At 47.6% G+C, this 19330-nt stretch overlaps 2 protein-coding genes across 6 annotated transcripts; both read right to left on the reverse strand.

Annotated features, from left to right (window-relative positions):
* Nucleotides 1-1419: 1419 nt before the first annotated feature.
* LOC121305264 (uncharacterized protein C14orf93 homolog) lies at nucleotides 1420-11729 on the reverse strand. 5 transcript variants are annotated; one of them, XM_041236833.1, is made up of 8 exons: nucleotides 11558-11729; nucleotides 8161-8397; nucleotides 7176-7457; nucleotides 5279-6043; nucleotides 4182-4243; nucleotides 3799-3902; nucleotides 3571-3683; nucleotides 1420-2026 (listed from the first exon to the last, which is right to left on the reverse strand). In XM_041236833.1, exons 2-8 carry the CDS (start codon nucleotides 8350-8352, stop codon nucleotides 1544-1546), a joined length of 2001 nt encoding a protein of 666 aa, XP_041092767.1. In that variant the 5' UTR covers nucleotides 8353-8397; nucleotides 11558-11729; the 3' UTR covers nucleotides 1420-1543. The 5 variants fall into 5 exon arrangements, with proteins under 5 accessions (XP_041092767.1, XP_041092766.1, XP_041092765.1 ...); XM_041236832.1 differs by having other exon boundaries at nucleotides 5279-6046; XM_041236831.1 differs by having other exon boundaries at nucleotides 7161-7457.
* A 3833-nt stretch (nucleotides 11730-15562) lies between these two features.
* nedd8l (NEDD8 ubiquitin like modifier, like) lies at nucleotides 15563-19155 on the reverse strand. The gene is made up of 4 exons (XM_041236936.1): nucleotides 19006-19155; nucleotides 17275-17322; nucleotides 16968-17050; nucleotides 15563-15681 (listed from the first exon to the last, which is right to left on the reverse strand). The coding sequence occupies exons 1-4, from the start codon at nucleotides 19021-19023 to the stop codon at nucleotides 15588-15590; spliced, it is 243 nt and encodes an 80-aa protein (XP_041092870.1). The 5' UTR covers nucleotides 19024-19155; the 3' UTR covers nucleotides 15563-15587.
* Between the last annotated feature and the right edge of the window lie 175 nt (nucleotides 19156-19330).

Below are 19330 nucleotides of genomic sequence, written 5' to 3' on the forward strand. Positions count from 1 at the left end.
AGGACTGATCCACCTGCCATAGCACTGTCAATAGGGTGTACAACATGGGGCTGATTCACCTGCCATAGCACTGTCAATAGGGTGTAGACCATGGGACTGATTCACCTGCCATAGCACTGTCAATAGCACAGCATGGGACTGATTCACCTGCCATAGCACTGTCAATAGGGTGTACACCATGGGACTGATTCACCTGCCATAGCACTGTCAATAGGGTGTAGACCATGGGACTGATTCACCTGCCATAGCACTGTCAATAGGGTGTAGACCATGGGACTGATTCACCTGCCATAGCACTGTCAATAGGGTGTACAACATGGGACTGATTCACCTGCCATAGCACTGTCAATAGCACAGCATGGGACTGATTCACCTGCCATAGCACTGTCAATAGGGTGTACAACATGGGACTGATTCACCTGCCATAGCACTGTCAATAGGGTGCAGACCATGGGACTGATTCACCTGCCATAGCACTGTCAATAGGGTGCAGACCATGTCAGACCTGCTGTGTCAAAGTCTGATTCTAATTAAGGGATACTAATTAAGCTTCCATTCATAAAGGAACGAAAATCAATGCAGGAAGAGAAGATCAGCAGACACTGAGAGAAAATTAATAGATGAGGAGAGGGAGTTGAGGATGAGAAGGGGTTACAGGAGAGGGTGAGAAGGCAGCGTAGAGCTGGGAGAGAGAGAAAGAGAAGGGGGGAGGGAGGAAGGCAAAAAAATAATTCTCATCTGAATGACAAATGCGCCAGGACGTTCAGACACACCACGCCTGGACCACGAATCATTTCAAAAGGCACTTTATTACACAGACCTTCAGCATCATAAATTAACAACACAGACAGCAGCTTGCTAGTTACAGAAGGATGGGTTAGTCTCTACTGCCCTCGTGTGGCACAGCGAAGGTACTAGAATTCAATCCTCAAAAAAAAAAGAATCCACCCCCCCTCTTAGCTTTATTAACCCTTAGCGGTCCATTTACTCAGAGCTCGTCACACACACTGTTTAGAAATACATTTTTTTCAGAGTAAAACAGGTTTAAAAGGCCCTGCGTATCAACAGGACACTCAGTACTGCATCTCCAGCCAAGCCCCACCCCTTGTTGGCTGTATTTTTCGCATCCCTCTTATAGAGTGCCGCACTGATAAACCTTCCTGATCAAAATCGTTTTATCACAAAACACTCCTCAATATGGGATCCCAGTCATTATTTTATTAGTGTTAACATCTCAAAGCTCTGCAGGTGTCTGTGATGTTCTGAGCGCTGGGTGCAGAAGCAGCCAGCTCTCTCCTTTGTTCTATTGTCTGTGTTATTATTCTCTGTAGCGTACAGGGCTATGAGATCCGTCTCACTCTGCCATTGAAAGGTTTCCTCTGCTTTTTCCGGAGGAAAAAAACGACTAGAGACCCGGGCTTGACGTCTTTTTGATGATGTGGGACAGGGTCCAGACATCGGACTGGAAAGGGAAAATTGTAATGTCAGACCTGGTCCAGCACAGGACCGCGAAAGGTTAACAGTATCCCTCCCTTCTCTCCTCTCAATCCTCTCCCTCTCTCTTCACCTCAGTCTTTTCACAATACTGTCCGTTTTCACCTATAATGATTATCCCAGGACCCTGGTCGCCTCCCCCTGTAAGGGTCAGCCTGTCGGAGAAGCTCTCCCCCTCGCCCCCTCCCCTCCCTGTTAGCCCCTCCCTGGAGGGCAGCCTATCCGAGTAGCTCTCCCCCTCCCCCTCATCCCCTCCCCTCCCTGTCAGCCCCTCCCTGGAGGGCAGCCTGTCCGATTCTGGTCCGTATTTGCGTCGCTGCTTCAGGCCCGGTTTGGAGCTGCTGTTGATTCGTAGGATGAGTTCTGAGAGGCGGGGCGAGCGGAACCTTGGGGAGCGGGCCACCCACACGCCAGGCTCCGATTGGCTGTCCTCCTCGTCTGACATCAGCTCCTCGGTCACGCCCTCCTCCTCCCACAGCCTCTGGTCGGACAGAGGGAACTGAGAGACAATCGAGGAGCGATAGGCAAAGAGCTGAGAGGAGAGAGGGACAGGGTTAATAGATGAGAGGGACAGGGAAAATGGGACAGGAGGGACAGGGTTAATAGAGAAGGACAGGGAAAATAGGAGGAAGGACAAGGAGAGGAGAGGGGACAGAGGAAAGAGAATGAGAGGAGAGAGGATGAGGGGAGAGAGGGGTTAGTGTGAAGCCTGTTGGGCTCCAGCAATGGGCTCTCCTCGGCTTTCGATCTTAGCTAAAAAGCGTTCTAGGTGGGCATTGCGATCTCGCTCCTGTGCGAACGGACTGCGTCTGACTGCTCAGTTTCCTTTCCGCTCTGGTCTCAGCAGCGGTGAAGCCAGAAGCGATACAGGAGGGCATCCCTGCATAACAACTGCAGGTCACTGATCTACCAGCGTTCCTGGTGAACGATGTTACTGCGACGGGCGTGGACCGTGCTCTGCACCGTTCTTATACCGTACCCAGGGGTATACTGGGCATTACATCATCAGCACTGCACCCTACTGTGTATTGCTGTGGCAATGTGCCCCTCCCCTATGTGTATTTGGGTGTTGTATGTTGTTAATGTTGGTGGATAGATATTGCTGCACAGGATGATTTAAAATAGAGTTCTTTTACCCACTCATGGGTTGTGTGTTCGAGAGTGGAGAACAGGCGAGAGAGAGGAGAAAGCGTAATATAGCAATTGCTATTGCATGCTGGTGCTCGTTTGTGTGTTCGTACACTCGTCTGTTTATTTGCTTTGGCCAATACGCCGTTTCGATTTGTTCAGGTCTGCGTTTTCTGTTTTTGTACGACTTTTTGATTTCACAATAAACCGGCGCAAGCAAGCGCTTTCCTCATTCCACCCACCCTGTCTGCGTTGTTCCTTTCCTGGTTCTGACTTCACCGCTCAGCCAGCCTCAGCCAGAGAGGTTTGCAATGCAGCGGTGAGGGCCACGCCCTACACTTTCACACGGTTCTATCGGCTCAGTGTCGTGGAGCCACAAAACCCTGGGTTTGGAACGAGAGTGTTACCCCCTCCGAGTACAGTCGCAGAGGTACGTTCTGCAACTTCAACCCTGGATTTACTGAGCCTGCAAAACCCCTGATCGCGTGATACTGTATCACTAGGTTTCTGCAACACCTTTTATTGGTATCTTGCGCCCTCTGCCAGATAAACTGAATTACATATAACACCAGTCACAAAAATGTCAACAGTGTTTGTAAACTGGCGAAAATCACTCTGTGAGAATGAAGTATTTAGTAATAATACTGAATTCAGATTATGATTTAAATTCAAATATATACAATTCTTCCACTGAATCAGTGAAGACACAAGCGAAGAATATTGAACACCAACATCAAGTGACAGCGAAGAGGCGGTGCCAAGCTCTGTGCGTTGCTTCATGCTTCGAGGAGAATCACACGCTGAAGCATCAGACTCTGGCTGGGATAGGATTTATTCCTCTGTCCCTCTTTCTATTTCAGGGAACCAGGGTTTTGTACTGACAAGTAGACAGACAGACTCACAGGCTGACACACACACACACGGACAGACGGAGGGGTGTTCTCTCACCCTGTATCGACGGCTCCTCAGTTTCTTCTCCTCGCGCTCCTTCAGGCTCTGGTACGGGTTCAGAGCGTTGCGATACTCGCGTCTCTTAGTCAGGAAATATGCCACACACGGACCTGTCAAGAAAAATGACTGTCACACACACACACACACGCACCCGTCAAGAAACACGACTGTCACACACCTGTCAAGAAACACGACTGTCACACACTCATTAATATCACCCCTTACCTTTGAGCTCCTTGTCACTGTAGCGCTGGGGGCTGCCGTGAAGGGCAGCCCTGAGCTTCTCAACCAGGTACTTCACCACTGACATATTCCATGAGGAATGCAGGCTGGAGAGAGGACAGAAAGAGAGATGAGACAGTAAGTGAGGAGAGGAGAGAGGAGAGAGACAATGAGGAGAGTAGACAGGAGAGACAAAGTTGAGAAGAGCGGAGAGGAGAGAGAAGAGAGGACAGAGAGAAGAGAGACAGTTGGAGAGAATGAGGAGAGGAGACAGTGAAGAGAGGGAGGAGAGAGTTGAGGAGAGGAGAGAGGAGAGTTTATTTTGATATTGTGGGCACAGGGAATACAGAAACCCTGGTCTCAGTGCACTGTGACCCCTGGCTGACCTCTCTGACCCGTTGAACCTCTTGGTGTTGGAGTCGTGGTTGTGAATGTCGTGCACCCATTTCTGGAGGAGACAAGAGAAGCACGGTGAGAACTGGGTAATACCACAGAGACACAGAGAAAGAGACACAGAGACAGTTAGAGACAGACGAGAGATAAAGACACACAGAGCGACACACAGACAGAGAGAGACACAGACACACAAAGAGATACACGCAAATGGACTAGCTGTTCTATATACGTATGCAATGGTAGCAGTACATACCTATATACCCCCCGAGACCAGCGCTTCTCAGACTCTGTCCTGGGGACCCCCTGTGGCTGTTGGTTTTCATTCCAACCGAGCCCTCAATTACTGAACCAGACCCTTCACTGACCTGATCATTGCTTAATTAGACCTTTTTAACTGTAATTAGCGCTTAAAGTCAGCAGTAACTTGAACTCTGCAGCTGTGCAAGAGCTGAAAACAATTAAAAGGGTCTAATTAAGCAAACTATCAGTTCAATTAAGGGTCTAGTTCAGTCACAGAGCTCAGCTGGAATGAGAAACAGGGCTGTGTAATTAACCCTTTACTGCCCAGGGTATGTTCCCATAACGATTTATTGCCTAGCTTCTCAACGTCAAACATACTAAACACTGAATATTCAGAGACAAACAGATATATATATAAGACAGACAGACGGACAGGTAGGTTAACATATAGATCATTAGATAGATTAACAGACAGACTGACAGACAACTGTACTTTGGCGCAGTTGACACAATCTATAGACAGTGTTTTCAATGAGAGCAGCTGATTGTAAAGAAGCAAGACCATCTAATCACAGAGATTATAGAATGCAGAGATCAGAGATTACACAGATTATAGAGATTACAGTGATTACATTGAGATTAGAGATTGCAGAGAGATTACAGAGAGATTAGAGATTGCAGCGATTACAGTGTGATTAGAGAGATCAAAGATTACAGAGATTAAAGATTGCAGGGAGACTGCAGAGAGATTACAGAGACTACAGAGAGATTAGATATTGCAGAGATTACAGATTACACAGATTACAAAGAAATTAGAGTTTGCAGAGAGATTACAGTTGAGACTCACAGAAAGCACCACATCTCGTTTCCTTCTCTTCCTCCCAGCGGAGTGTTGGCTGGCTCCCAGTCCTCCCAGTCCGGGCACCGGCCGCTGGGCTGCCCCCCTCCCAACCACCGACGCAGCAGAGGGGGTCCCAGTGCCTCCCAGTACAGCAGAACAACTGGGACTCTTCCTGGCGGAGCCCGTGGACCCTACAGCGCCGGCAGCGTTGGTGTGGCCAGACTGAGGGCTCGCCCCGCGTCCTACGAGACGCCACCTTCCGTCCAGGACGTACGAGGGGTGGGGGGGATTTTTGGGGACTTCTTCCAGACCCCCCAGAGCCCCCCCTGGCCTGCCCCTGAACTGGGCCTCTGCAGAAAGGCCAACGTTTCTGAGGCCGGTTTTCATCACGCGGTGGCTGGCATGCGGACCCTGCCCGGCGCTCCGGTTTGCGTGGACAAGGAGGTTCGAGTTGGGGTTTACTTTCGGCACAGAGGTGCCTATTAGCAGGGAGCGGTCCATGCTGGGCAGAGTGATTTTACCGGCCGTCCCGTTGAGATTCGGACTCTGAACCGCCCCTCCATTGCTGACGAGCAGGGCGTGGTTGTGTACGCTGGTCTGAGAGCTGGTTTTGTTGGAGTGCAGGATGGCGTTGGGGTGGCTGGACAGCCCGCAGTGCTGGAAGGTGACCTGGGGGCTGGCGTGGGAGGTCTGGGGGGGGGCTTCAGGGTACACTGAGCACTGCGAGGGGGCAATTAGTAACCTGTCCAACTGAAATTCTTCTGTGGCCATCTGCTGATGAAATAAAAACAATATATAAATATATATACACACATACACACACGTATATAATTACGTGTAAGAAGAGAAGTCCTCTGAATTTGAATCAACTGGAACAATTTTCCGTTGAAGAATGGTCACAAATCACTAATCATGCCATAACCGTATCGACAAAATTTCCCAATGTTTAACCCTTAGCGGTCCATTTATTCAGCGCTCGTCAGGCGCGTCGGGTCCAATTAGTTTTCACAATCGCTGTTTAAAATATTTTTTCAGAGTAAAACAGGTTTAAAAGGCCTAGACATTTTCTAGAAATTACCCATTTCCATTGGGATATGTATACTCTGGACTACAACTGTGCGTGTGTGTGTGTGTGTGTGTGTATATACATATATGGGCTGCAGCAAGTTACAGGAAATAATTCCATCTTGGGTATAAATTTCAGGGCTGTGCAGACGCTCTGTCTCGTTATCCGTTAGCGCTTCAGCTTTATAATTCCCCGTCCCTCTCCGGTTTCTCCGAGATACAAACACACCAGTTTGACATCATTTTTTCGATGACCATTAATGAACATTTCTGAGCTGTGTGGGTAGGAGTTTGTCGAGCGATTGAAAACGAGACATTTTGCGTTTGAACTGAAAGCGGCGGTCTCGAGGAGACGAATGGGTCAAAAGTACATTATCAATTTGTGACGTCACCACTCTGCTATCATGCCTTTCATTTAATGGATGCAAATATACCCTTCATCCATCTATCTATCTATCCATCCATATATATATAGTATGAACTTCTGAAAGCAGCGCCCTCCAGGCTGCGGAACGCATGCAAACGCTGGCCGGCTTACGAATTCACCGAACTATACTTGAGATCTACCCTTTGCTCTCTCTAAATCAGCGAGGTCAAGCAGCAGCTTAGAGAAAATCACGCGATCGAAAAACCCAAAACTAGACGCCCGCATTATAAAGAGTGGTGGGAGGCCCCCGATAGCGGCTGCTATAGAAAGTGTTTCACCCTAAACATTTAAAAAGGTTACAAAATTAACCAGACAGAGACACACACAAACACAGACAGAGACACACACACAGACAGACAGACACACAGAAACGCACAGACACACACGCAAACTCACACCCACGCTGCCTGCTTGCTGCTCAGTGGACCCGGCTGCCCTGCCCCTTCCAGGAAAGCCCTGCCCACTTCTCCTCGGAGACGGCATCCTCCTATCTGGCGGCGGAGACCTCACTTCCTGTTTCAGCCTCAGCTCCTCCTCCTCCCCTTGCTCGGCTGTGCCGGCCAGCAGCGTGTTGTCGGGTGACCCCTGTCCTCTGCTCAGGGCGGCCACGCTCCCTCTCAGTTCTGACAGGATCTGGTGGTTCTGCCGGGCCAGGGCAAGAGCGCTGTCCGCACTGGAGCAGGCCTGGTCCACCTGCAGAGCAACAGAATCATCAGAGCCAGCTTATTTAATAACTACCAGGATCACACTGACACACGGTGGGGGAAATACCAAGAGGTTCAAATCCCGGCTCAGTCACTGACTCGCTGTGTGTAAGCATGTGTGTGTTACCCTGAGCGAGTCACTTCACCTCCTTGCGCTCCGTCCTTCGGACAAGACGCAAAATAAAAGAGGTCCTACTGGAAGTGACTCTGCAGAAGCAGCAGCGATTTTAGAGGCGCACTCTCAAACCCCAAAGCACTAGAGCAGACACTGTTAACACCGCTTCGAAACAGACCTGAAAGCTGTAAGTGCAGAAAACCGTCAGGATGAAACAATGAAAAAGAGAAATGACTGGTGTGTTATTTAAACAGTTGTAGCACCACGTGGAGGTAAGAGAATAGATTTTAAAGATGGTCAGCGCTCCTTTAAAGGGAGGGGCCTGTGATCATGTTAATAAAGCTAATAAGAGGTGAGAGAATGGATTTTAAAGATGGTCAGCGCTCCTTTAAAGGGAGGGGCCGGTGATCCTGTTAATAAAGCTAATAAGAGGTGAGAGAATGGATTTTAAAGATGGTCAGCGCTCCTTTAAAGGGAGGGGCCGGTGATCCTGTTAATAAAGCTAATAAGAGGTGAGAGAATGGATTTTGAGTTTGAGTGATTTGATGGATTGTAACGAAGTCTTGGTCAGTCTTACCTTTTGATATATGAGATGAAGAAGTTCCTCTGTGCTGGACAGTGCCAGGCCACGGCCACTCACTGTAATGGGCATGGCTGTTGCCGTGCGTTCCGTCTCCAAGGCGGTGACACTCCCACTGCTACTGGCTGCTGTGGCCACGCCCCCATTGGCAGGGGGCGGGGTAAACAGAATGGTGGCGCTGAAAGACATTGGTCGCTAGGAGGACGTCATGGCAACTTGTTAAACTTCTCAATTCTGTAAAAAATAAGGGAGAAGATTCAGACAGCCCCCCCTGAGCTTCAATCTGCATAGTTTTATATATTATACAGCAACACCAAACACGATTCAGACAGCCCCCCTGAGCTTCAATCTGCATAGTTTTATATATTATACAGCAGTGTCCAAACACGATTCAGACAGCCCCCCTGAGCTTCAATCTGCATAGTTTTATATATTATACAGCAACACCAAACACGATTCAGACAGCCCCCCTGAGCTTCAATCTGCATAGTTTTATATATTATACAGCAACACCAAACACGATTCAGACAGCCCCCCTGAGCTTCAATCTGCATATTTTTATATATTATACAACCACACCCAACTCAATGCTATGACCCAAATATACTAGGAGTACATATGCATTGATAGGCATAATTAATGATTAATTTCAGCTAACCCTCTGTTAAAATTTTATAACGTTTGCCAGATATTTGCTCCGTTCGTTCATGGAAACGGATTTTCGAATGTTACAAGTAACCTTGCAACAGACAGCCTTTACCCTCTGTGCTTTACGAGACCTCTGCATGTGCTTTACAATGCTTCCCTGTGCTTTACCAGACCTCTCTGTGCTTTACAATGCTTCCCTGTGCTTTACCAGACCTCTCTGTGCTTTACAATGCTTCCCTATGCTTTACCAGACCTCTCTGTGCTTTACAATGCTTCCCTATGCTTTACCAGACCTCTCTGTGCTTTACAATGCTTCCCTATGCTTTACCAGACCTCTCTGTGCTTTACAATGCTTCCCTATGCTTTACCAGACCTCTCTGTGCTTTACAATGCTTCCCTGTGCTTTGTGTTTTACAATGTTTCCCTGTGGAAAGATGCCACCTCTCTGTGCTTTACAATGCTTCCCTGTGCTTTACCAGACCTCTCTGTGCTTTACAATGCTTCCCTATGCTTTACCAGACCTCTCTGTGCTTTACAATGCTTCCCTGTGCTTTACCAAGCTTCCTATGCTTTACCAGACTCTCTGTTCTTTACAATGCTTGGTACACTCTGTGCTTTACAATGCTTCCCTGTGCTATACCAGACCTCTCTGTGCTTTACAATGCACCTGTGCTTTACCAATTCTATGCTTGCAAACCTACCAAACACTGATGCAATATTAGCATTTCTGAGGTAAAACAGTAATTTATATATATACACACATACACACTCATACACCATCATCATCATTGTTAAAACCTCCATAAAACATCATAACAAATTAAATTGCGGGTGAAACAAAATCGTTATAGTATCATAATATCAGATTATATCTGCGGAAAATCGAGTTATTTTACTTTTTAGATGTTTTTATTTGTAATTGACTAACAATAGCTGCTAATATAAATGCAGTAAAAGAAACAGTTTAAAAAAAATAAACAAATGTTCAATAACACGAAGGAGGAGGAGGAGGGGGGGGGGGGGGGGGGGGGGGGGGGGACCCTGCTGATATTTTACCGCAGATTAAAATTAATAATACCATAATTATACTTCAGAGGCAAAAACACACAACATCCCCCCACCACACACCAAACCCACACACAACCCAAGCTCCCCCCACACCCAACACACATAAGACAAACACCAAAAACACCCACACCCCCCCACACAAAAAGGACACCACCCACACACACACACACACACAACACCACACACACACACACACCCCCCACACACACACACACAAACACACACACAAACCCAAACACAAACACCCACACACACACACACACAAACACACACACACACACACACACACCCACACACACCACACCAAACACACCCCCACACACACAACACACACCTCACACACACCCCACACACAAACACACACCACACACACCACACACACACAAACACACCTCCCACACACCACACACACAAACACACCTCCCACACACAACACACACACACACACACACACACACACACACACACACACACACCACACACACAAACACACACACCCACACCCACACACACCACACACACACACACACACACACCACACACACCCACACACACACACACACACACACCACACACACACACACACACACCCACACACACAAAAACCACACCCACACACACAAACACACTCCCAACACACACCCAAACACACCTGTGGACCACCCACACACCTCCCACACCTCCACACACAAACCACACCTCCCACACACCCAGGGTTGGGTGGTGTGGTGGAGGGTGTGTTTGTGTGGAGGGGGTGTTGTGTGTGTGTGTGTTGTGTGGTGGGGAAACACAACCAACACACCCTGGGTTCACAACACACACTCCCACACACCACACCACAAACACACACCTCCCACACAAACCACAAACACAACACCCCACACACACACACACACTCACACACACCCCCCCACACACAAACACACACCCACACACACACCCACCACACACACCCCCACACACCCCCCCCACACACACACCACACGACCACACCTCCACACAAACACCCCCCACACACAACACACACACACACACACACACACACCCACCCACACACACACACCCCCCACACACACCACCCCCACACACACCCACACACACACCACACCACACACACACACACACACACACACACCCACACACACACACACACAACACACACACCACACACACACCCACACACACAAACACACCTCCCACACACCACACACACACACCACACACCCACACACACACACACACACCACCCACACACACCAACACACACACACACACACCACCCACACACACACACACAAACACACAAACACACCTCCCACACACACACACCACACACACCCACACACACACACACACACACACACACCACCCACAACACACACAACACCCCCACACAACAAACACACCTCCCACACAAAACACCACACACACACACCCCACACACCTCCACACCTGGCATCACACCCCCACACACACACAACACACAACACACCACACACACACCACAACACACACACACACACACACACACAAACACACCTCACACACAAACACACCTCCCACACAAACACACCTCCCACACAAACACCATTACCTGGCAAACAGTATTAAAAAAAAAAAAAAAAAAAAAAAAAAAACAGAGGGTATATTTAAAGACCGAATATTACCGATATGTTACCATTTCTGAGGTAAATGATGCACTTCTGAACGTGAATAGCGGCTTGCTTTGTAGTTTAAAAGATTAAAAACGGTGTATCTGCGTTTATAAAGCTCGGTATACCGCGAGTTTTATAGATATATAAACACTTCCCGCCGCCGCCTCGCTCTCTCGCTCGCGCGTGTACACGCTCCGCGGTACACAAAAGAGCGAGGCACGCGCGCGCCGTGTACACGTCGCCGGCGCCGCGACACGCTTTCTGATTGGACGAGAGCTCCCGTGGGGCGAGCGCTCATTCGTCGATATACGGGCTTAAACCCGCGAGCGTGCCTCCGTGTCTGACATTGCCATTGGTCAATTGAAGAGCACGAGACAGGGCTGCAATCACCCCATTGATGCGCGCAGCGGTATATTACTAACAGTGAATAAACAAACAAACAAACAAACAAACAAACAAACAAACAAGGCATTTAAACAGCTGAAGCTTCAGCGTGTCAGAAACCTCATTCCGAGTTGCATTGTGGGATGCTGGAGGCAGCGAGTTTTTCGATTGGGTTTGAAACATTCGAGTCGCTAATAAAAATTAACAAAAAAAACAAAAACAAAAACAAAAAAAAAAAAAAAAGGTGACATTTGTTTATTTAAGTAAGTAATCCTGAGGTAAATAATTGGAATTGAATTGAAACCCCATTTACATCAAGAGACTGGAGCTGTGCGCTTCCACACCGGCAGAGGGCGCAGTTCAGCCGGGACTTAATATCAACGAAGCAAATGAGCGATTGCAGAATTAACAGCAACAAAATCCACCCTCAACCCACGCGAAATATGCACAAATATATATATATCGTTATATATATATATATATATATATATATAATATATATATATATATATATATATATATATAATATTCGTTTTTCGTTTGTCTGCTTGACTTTCTTGTTTCTCCTAGTAGTTTCTTGACTGTTCCGCTTACCCCTGTATTATGGGACTGAGGGGCAATGGTAGCACAAGTATAGGGCAGCTGCAATGGGGTGAGGGGCAATGGTAGCACAAGCAGCTGCATAGGGCTGGTAGAATGCTGCAATGGCACTATACCCTAAATGATCTTCAATGGCAAGGCAGACAGACGTGCACTGCATGGTTGTTATGTACCAGACCACTGATGTGCACATAACCTCAATGTCGCATCGTGCACAAGGCAGCTGCAATGGGGTGAGGCTGGTAGAATGGGACCCCAGTGTGCTCACTATACCCTCAAGATCTTCAATGGCAATGCAGACAGCCAGTGGCACTGCAATGGCAGTGGCACTAGGGCAGCTGTTACCATCTGGGTACACTGCTACATGTGCACCGTATAGAAGGGACCATGGTGAATGGGACCACAGTGTGAGTGACTACCATGGCACCACAGACAGTGTTATGGGCTGTCCCCTCAATGATCTTCAATGGCAATGCAGACAGACAGTGGCACTGCAATGGGTCTGTGTTACACTGAGGGGCAATGGCATCACAAGTATAGGGCAGCTGCAATGGGGCGAGGCTGGTAGAATGGGACCACAGTGTGCTCACTATACCCTCAATGATCTTCAATGGCAATGCAGACAGACAGCGGCACTGCAATGGGTCTGTATTACACTACAATGGTAGCACAAGTATAGGGCAGCTGCAATGGGGTGAGGCTGGTAGAATGGGACCACAGTGTGCTCACTATACCCTCAATGATCTTCAATGGCAATGCAGACAGACAGCGGCACTGCAATGGCTCTGTATTACACTGCAATGGTAGCACAAGTATAGGGCAGCTGCAATGGGGCGAGGCTGGTAGAATGGGACCACAGTGTGCTCACTATACCCTCAATGATCTTCAATGGCAATGCAGACAGACAGCGGCACTGCAATGGGTCTGTATTACACTACAATGGTAGCACAAGTATAGGGCAGCTGCAATGGGGTGAGGCTGGTAGAATGGGACCACAGTGTGCTCACTATACCCTCAATGATCTTCAATGGCAATGCAGACAGACAGTGGCACTGCAATGGGTCTGTATTACACTGAGGGGCAATGGTAGCACAAGTATAGGGCAGCTGCAATGGGGCGAGGCTGGTAGAATGGGACCACAGTGTGTTGACTATACCCTCAATGATCTTCAATGCAGACAGACAGTGGCAGGCAGACAGCGGCAGCTGCAATGGGGCGAGGCTATTACACTACAATGTGTAGCACAAGTATAGCTAGCAGGACCACACTGTATAACACTGCAAAACCCTGGACAGAACTACAGAGGCTGGTATAAATGGGCGCTGGCATTGCCCGCTGTGTGCTGGGCAGAGCCTGGCTGTGCTGCTCTACACAGGGCAATGCTAGCAGGACCACACTGTATAACACTGATATGAAACCCTGGAGTGAACTACAGCAGCTTCCCAGCACAGTGGTGTCTATATAAAGATGTAATCTAGTGCGCTGGCATTGCCCGCTGTGTGCTGGGCAGAGCCTGGCTGTGCTGCGCTGTACACAGGGCAGTGCTGGCGGGACCACACTGTATAACACTGACACAAAACCATGTTCTGTATAACAGAGGGATCCATTCTTTTCCCCCCCCAATCTGTTTATTTTTGATAACATGAAATGCAAACATTTTTAAACAAAAAATAACAAAAACACAGGGATGTTTTTAATTTCCAAACTTTGGAGAAGAAACAGACTCTTCCAATCAATCAATCACTCGCTCTCTCACACAACCTTGAAAGGGTACACAAGGACCTCAGTTGATTGTGTTACATGTTCCCAGGTGTTGCTAAAACTGTTTAAGTAAAGGTGTGTGGTTTAATTGACCTCTCAGAACTACATTTCCCATCATCCTCCTGCTCACATATGCCACCGAGACGGAGTTGCCCGCGAGCAAGAGGGCGATGGGAAATGTAGTTCTGACATGGAAAGCCATCTTGGAGGCAGTGGAATGCAATTTTAAAGTTTTTATTTTTAAAAAGTGTTCAAAATGCAAAAAAATTAAAACACACACCTTACTTAAACAGTTGTAGCAACACATGGGAACATGGAACACAATCAAATAGAACAGTCGTCAGGCACCCTTTAATTACAGCAAGCAGTCGCTAGCATACAGAAATCAAGAATTCACTTCGATTTTTCACAGTGTCTTCAATCTTATAACAATAAATCAAACGCTGTGTTTTATATTTTATTCATCGGTCTGCGCTGCTTTGACTGCGAGTCCAGGAGCTGCTCTTCAGTTCTAGCTGCGCTGCCGTAGTCATTGTATTGTGAATCGGTCCAGCCCTGGCTAGGACTACAGCTCCCAGCATGCCTCTGCACCCGTGGCAATGGTGAGGGATGCTGGGAGCTGTAGTTCTTTAACTGCAATGCGCTGGGCTGGGCTGTATTACATTGTTTTTGCTCAGTCTGTGTTGCTTTGACTGTGAGTTCAGGAGCTGCGCTGCCATAGACACGCGCAACACAGGCTACATCAGCCAGTGTCTTTACAGAACAGCCAACAGCACCATCTAGTGGTCTGCCACTGTGAATCAAGTTTGTATCGCTGGCAATACGCTAGCTGTACACTAGATGGCGCCAATGCAAAACCGACACTTCTAGACCGATTCAGCCTTTCCCTAGCGAGCAGTTCGGAGTTCTTTTGGTTTGCTTTTATAAAGTGGGACGTTTGCCCTCGACGAGACGCTATATAAAATTCAGAAGGGGCACGGATAGGGGCATTTCAATAAAGACCGCCCCGGGCGCGGCAAACCTTGCTCGAGAGGAAGCCCGCTAAAGCCAAGCTTTCGGTCGCCAAAAATCACCGGCGTTTGTTTTAGTATTTCATGGGCAATGCGGCTCTGCTCTGGGGCGGAACAGTTCAAAGCTGATTGAACAAGAAAAGAACACAAGTCTGTCTCTGCAGATAAAGATTAACCTAGACACTGCAGTTCAGCATCACAGACATTCTGCAGGCAGCCCAGTCGGGTCTGGACGACGCCCCCCCACCCCCCACCCCCCGACCTCGTATGGTGCATGTTGGGATTGTGGAGGACTGGCTCATCGCCCCTCCAGCCCTCCTCTCAAGGCCAGGACCAGATGCAACACTGACCCGCCTTGAATTTTGTAATCTGCAGCCGTCTTCTCATCGTTCCTGAGGACAGAGAAAGACAATCTCAGACCAGGGGGGGGTCCAAATCCTGCGTCCACGCGTGGTGCAACGATTAACATCAGGTTTAACAGCACTGAGGCGAATTTGCTTACTTATAAATTTACGGTACACTATTTTCCTCTTTCTTGAATTGATTTTGCTCTTATGATTTTCTGTAATGTGATATACGCTGTACTGTGATAACTTAGTTATCCTAGATAAATAATAATAATAAATTGAAATAACACACCTGTCACTTCTCTTGACACTGTGAACACCCACACTTGCAGCTTTCAAATCTGTTTCAAAAGCCCTGCTCACAAAGTCTGCTCTAGTGCTCTGGGCTTTGAGAGCTCTCCTCTAAAATCACTGCAGGAAGTGCTTTTCATTCCCGTGCCACACCACGGATCGTTATCGCCGTGCTCCCCTGTTTGAACACGCGGACGACAATCCTGACTCTGTCGGAGCACCAGAGCAGACATTGCGAACAGAGCTCTGAAGCAGACTTTGAAGCTTTAAGTGTAGAAAGCTGTCGGGGTGTCAGCGATGAGAAAGGACAGCTCCGTTGCTTAACCAGTTGCAGACTCCAGCTGCACAGCGGTGTGATCCAGTCCTGCTTTCACTAGGAGTTTAATAATCAGACTCCCGCTGCACAGCAGTGTGATCCAGTCCTGCTTTCACTAGGAGTTTAATAATCAGACTCCCGCTGCACAGCAGTGTGATCCAGTCCTGCTTTCACTAGGAGTTTAATAATCAGACTCCCGCTGCACAGCAGTGTGATCCAGTCCTGCTTTCACTAGGAGTTTAATAATCAGACTCCCGCTGCACAGCAGTGTGATCCAGTCCTGCTTTCACTAGGAGTTTAATAATCAGACTCCCGCTGCACAGCGGTGTGATCCAGTCCTGCTTTCACTAGGAGTTTAATAATCAGACTCCCGCTGCACAGCAGTGTGATCCAGTCCTGCTTTCACTAGGAGTTTAATAATCAGACTCCCGCTGCACAGCAGTGTGATCCAGTCCTGCTTTCACTAGGAGTTTAATAATCAGACTCCCGCTGCACAGCAGTGTGATCCAGTCCTGCTTTCACTAGGAGTTTAATAATCAGACTCCCGCTGCACAGCAGTGTGATCCAGTCCTGCTTTCACTAGGAGTTTAATAATCAGACACACCTGAGCTTGTTAGCTAGACACACTGGGGGCTGATCAAGCTGGTAGTGAAACCTGGACTGGGTGACACTGCTGTGCAATAGGAGTCTGATTACCAGCCCTGCTCTCTCTAAAGGAACTCACATCTGCTTCCCACTGTAGATAAGTCTCTGCTGCTGTGGGGGGATCCCTTCCTTCTCCTCTACTCTCTCCTTTATTCTCTCCACCTGAAACAAACAAACAAGGTATTTAAATCCATTCTCTCACCTCTTATCAGCTTTATTAACATGATCACCAGCCCCTCCCTTTAAAGGAGCGCTGACCATCTTTAAAATCCATTCTCTCACCTCTTATTAGCTTTATTAACAGGATCACCGGCCCCTCCCTTTAAAAGGAGCGTTGACCAAGGGCTGCACAATTACTGGACAGTACTATTATGAAACCTATTTACCTTATCTGTTGGTTCAATATCGATTTCAATCTCCTTTCCAGTCAAGGTCTGTAAAAAAAAAAAAAACCTCATATATATATTAACTATGAAACCTACTTGAGAAATAGACAACAAACAAGTTATATAAAAGTTCAGAGGTTCTTTAGTAAAAAAAGGTCTGTAAAAAAAAAAAAATATATATATATATGAAAACGATGAACTGCAACAAAACACAGAGAGGATATATAGATTTATAAAGACAGCACTGAGACTCGTGAACTCAGACAGCACAGCTTGAGAGAGAAGCAGGTAAATGACCACGCTGCTTACAGCTAGTGTTTACTGTCTGAAAACAACAAAATTACACTGATAACTGAACCAGGTTTGATAAACACAGAACAAAAAAACATTTCCTCGCCCCTCTCTGTGCCTCAGTTTTATATAAATGATGACAGACCCTCCCGACACACAAACAGCGCAAGAGAATGAAACGCACTCTCAAGACGATCAGAGGGAGGCTCACCCCACACTTTGAGGTTACGCTGACACACTGAAATGACAGATCACGTTGCAGTTTTACAAAAATTGAAGGAAAAAAAAACCCAAAAAGTGACGTTTTCCAAATCTAAGATGAAATACTGTCCTGCTCTTGCAGTTTCTGGTAGACTTTTGAGAAGCCATGCTGTAGTTTCTCAGATTCTTAAAGAAAATATCAAAATGACCTCCATGTAGTTTTTTGTTTTGTTTTGTTTGTTTTTTTTGGTTTTTTTAATGATGTCTGCATTCTAATAGTTCTACTGGGTGATGCAAAACTTTTGGCCATATATGTAAATGTACAGCCCAGCGTATAGCCCACAGTGTGGTACCGTGCAAATACAGAGCCCCGCCCCGTCCTGTGCAAATACAGACTAGCCCCGCGGCACCGTGCAAATACAGAGCGGAGCCCCGCCCCGCCGTGAAAATACAGAGCCCCGCCCCACCGTGCAGATGGAGCCCCGCCCCGCCGTGCAAATACAGAGCCCCGCCCCTCCGTGCAAATACAGAGCGGAGCCCCGCCCCGCCGTGCAAATACAGAGCGGAGCCCCGCCCCGCCGTGCAAATACAGAGCCCCGCCCCGCCGTGCAAATACAGAGCGGAGCCCCGCCCCGCCGTGCAAATACAGAGCGGAGCCCCGCCCCGCCGTGCAAATACAGAGCGGAGCCCCGCCCCGCCGTGCAAATACAGAGCGGAGCCCCGCCCCGCCCGTCTCTCTGTCTGTCTGTCTGTCTGTCTCTCTGTCTGTCTGTCTGCTTCAGAGACTTCAATTCAATAACGGTCGTTTCCACTTCAAGTCTTTCTCAGTGTCTTCAATTACAAGCCTTTTTCGGGGTGTTTCCTTCTCTTCCACTCTTTGTATGAAAAAAATAATGGAAAATGTAAATAAATGAATAAACAAACAAACAAACAAACAAACCGGTCTCGATTTGATTTGGGACTCGATGTTAATGTTAATTACTTTGTTTCCCCCCCCAGTTGTCTCATTGTGATTTTCACGGCGCCAGCACAGTGACGAGGCACAAACATTACAAAACAAATAAAGAAATCAACATCGCAGGCGGCGTTTTAAAGCGTTATTAATTATGAAAAAACAGTTTTTAACAGGAATAAACCCGCGTAAAATACCGACACTGCACTGAAACCAGCGGCGTGTCGGGCCCGCGTCACAGATATAATACATACAGGTATATAATTTACCAATAATAACATGCTCACCTTGACTTTAATCAGCATTTTCCACTTATTTTCTACTGAACTGATGTGAAATAAACGGCGTTAAAGCGCTTTGCTAAAATCTTCTCGCTTTCTCGTTTATTCAATGCGAGTTTCCCAGTCTGTGCAGCAGGATCTGTCTTCCCCTCGGAAACACGTTTCCCAGCAACGCGGGGGGGGGGTCATATTGCCCCGATGCAATTTCAAACCAGCCTTAAATTAATTAACTGTTTTTATTTGCAAAAGTTTGACTCTGTTCTGCTCTTTCAGTCCAGGAGCTGCGATCAAACCTCTTTGACTCTGCCTTGCAGATATATATTGTTTGTTT

The sequence above is a fragment of the Polyodon spathula genome, chromosome 42 (genome assembly GCF_017654505.1).
Source record: "Polyodon spathula isolate WHYD16114869_AA chromosome 42, ASM1765450v1, whole genome shotgun sequence".
In the NCBI taxonomy this organism is placed as follows: Eukaryota; Metazoa; Chordata; class Actinopteri; order Acipenseriformes; family Polyodontidae; genus Polyodon; species Polyodon spathula.

Bases quoted from the DNA above. Each gene is read 5' to 3' on its own strand.
- LOC121305264 (XM_041236829.1), bottom strand. From the start codon at position 8,352: ATGTCTTTCAGCGCCACCATTCTGTTTACCCCGCCCCCTGCCAATGGG. The intron at 4,244-5,278 runs GTGAGTCTCAAC...TGTCTCCTCCAG, and splicing joins AACGAGATGTGGTGCTTTCT to AAATGGGTGCACGACATTCA. The intron at 3,903-4,181 runs GTCAGCCAGGGG...TCCTCTCTCCAG, and splicing joins AGGTTCAACGGGTCAGAGAG to CCTGCATTCCTCATGGAATA.
- nedd8l (XM_041236936.1), bottom strand. The intron at 17,051-17,274 runs GTAAATAGGTTT...TGTTTGTTTCAG, and splicing joins ATATTGAACCAACAGATAAG to GTGGAGAGAATAAAGGAGAG. The intron at 15,682-16,967 runs GTGAGTTCCTTT...CTCTGTCCTCAG, and splicing joins ATCTACAGTGGGAAGCAGAT to GAACGATGAGAAGACGGCTG.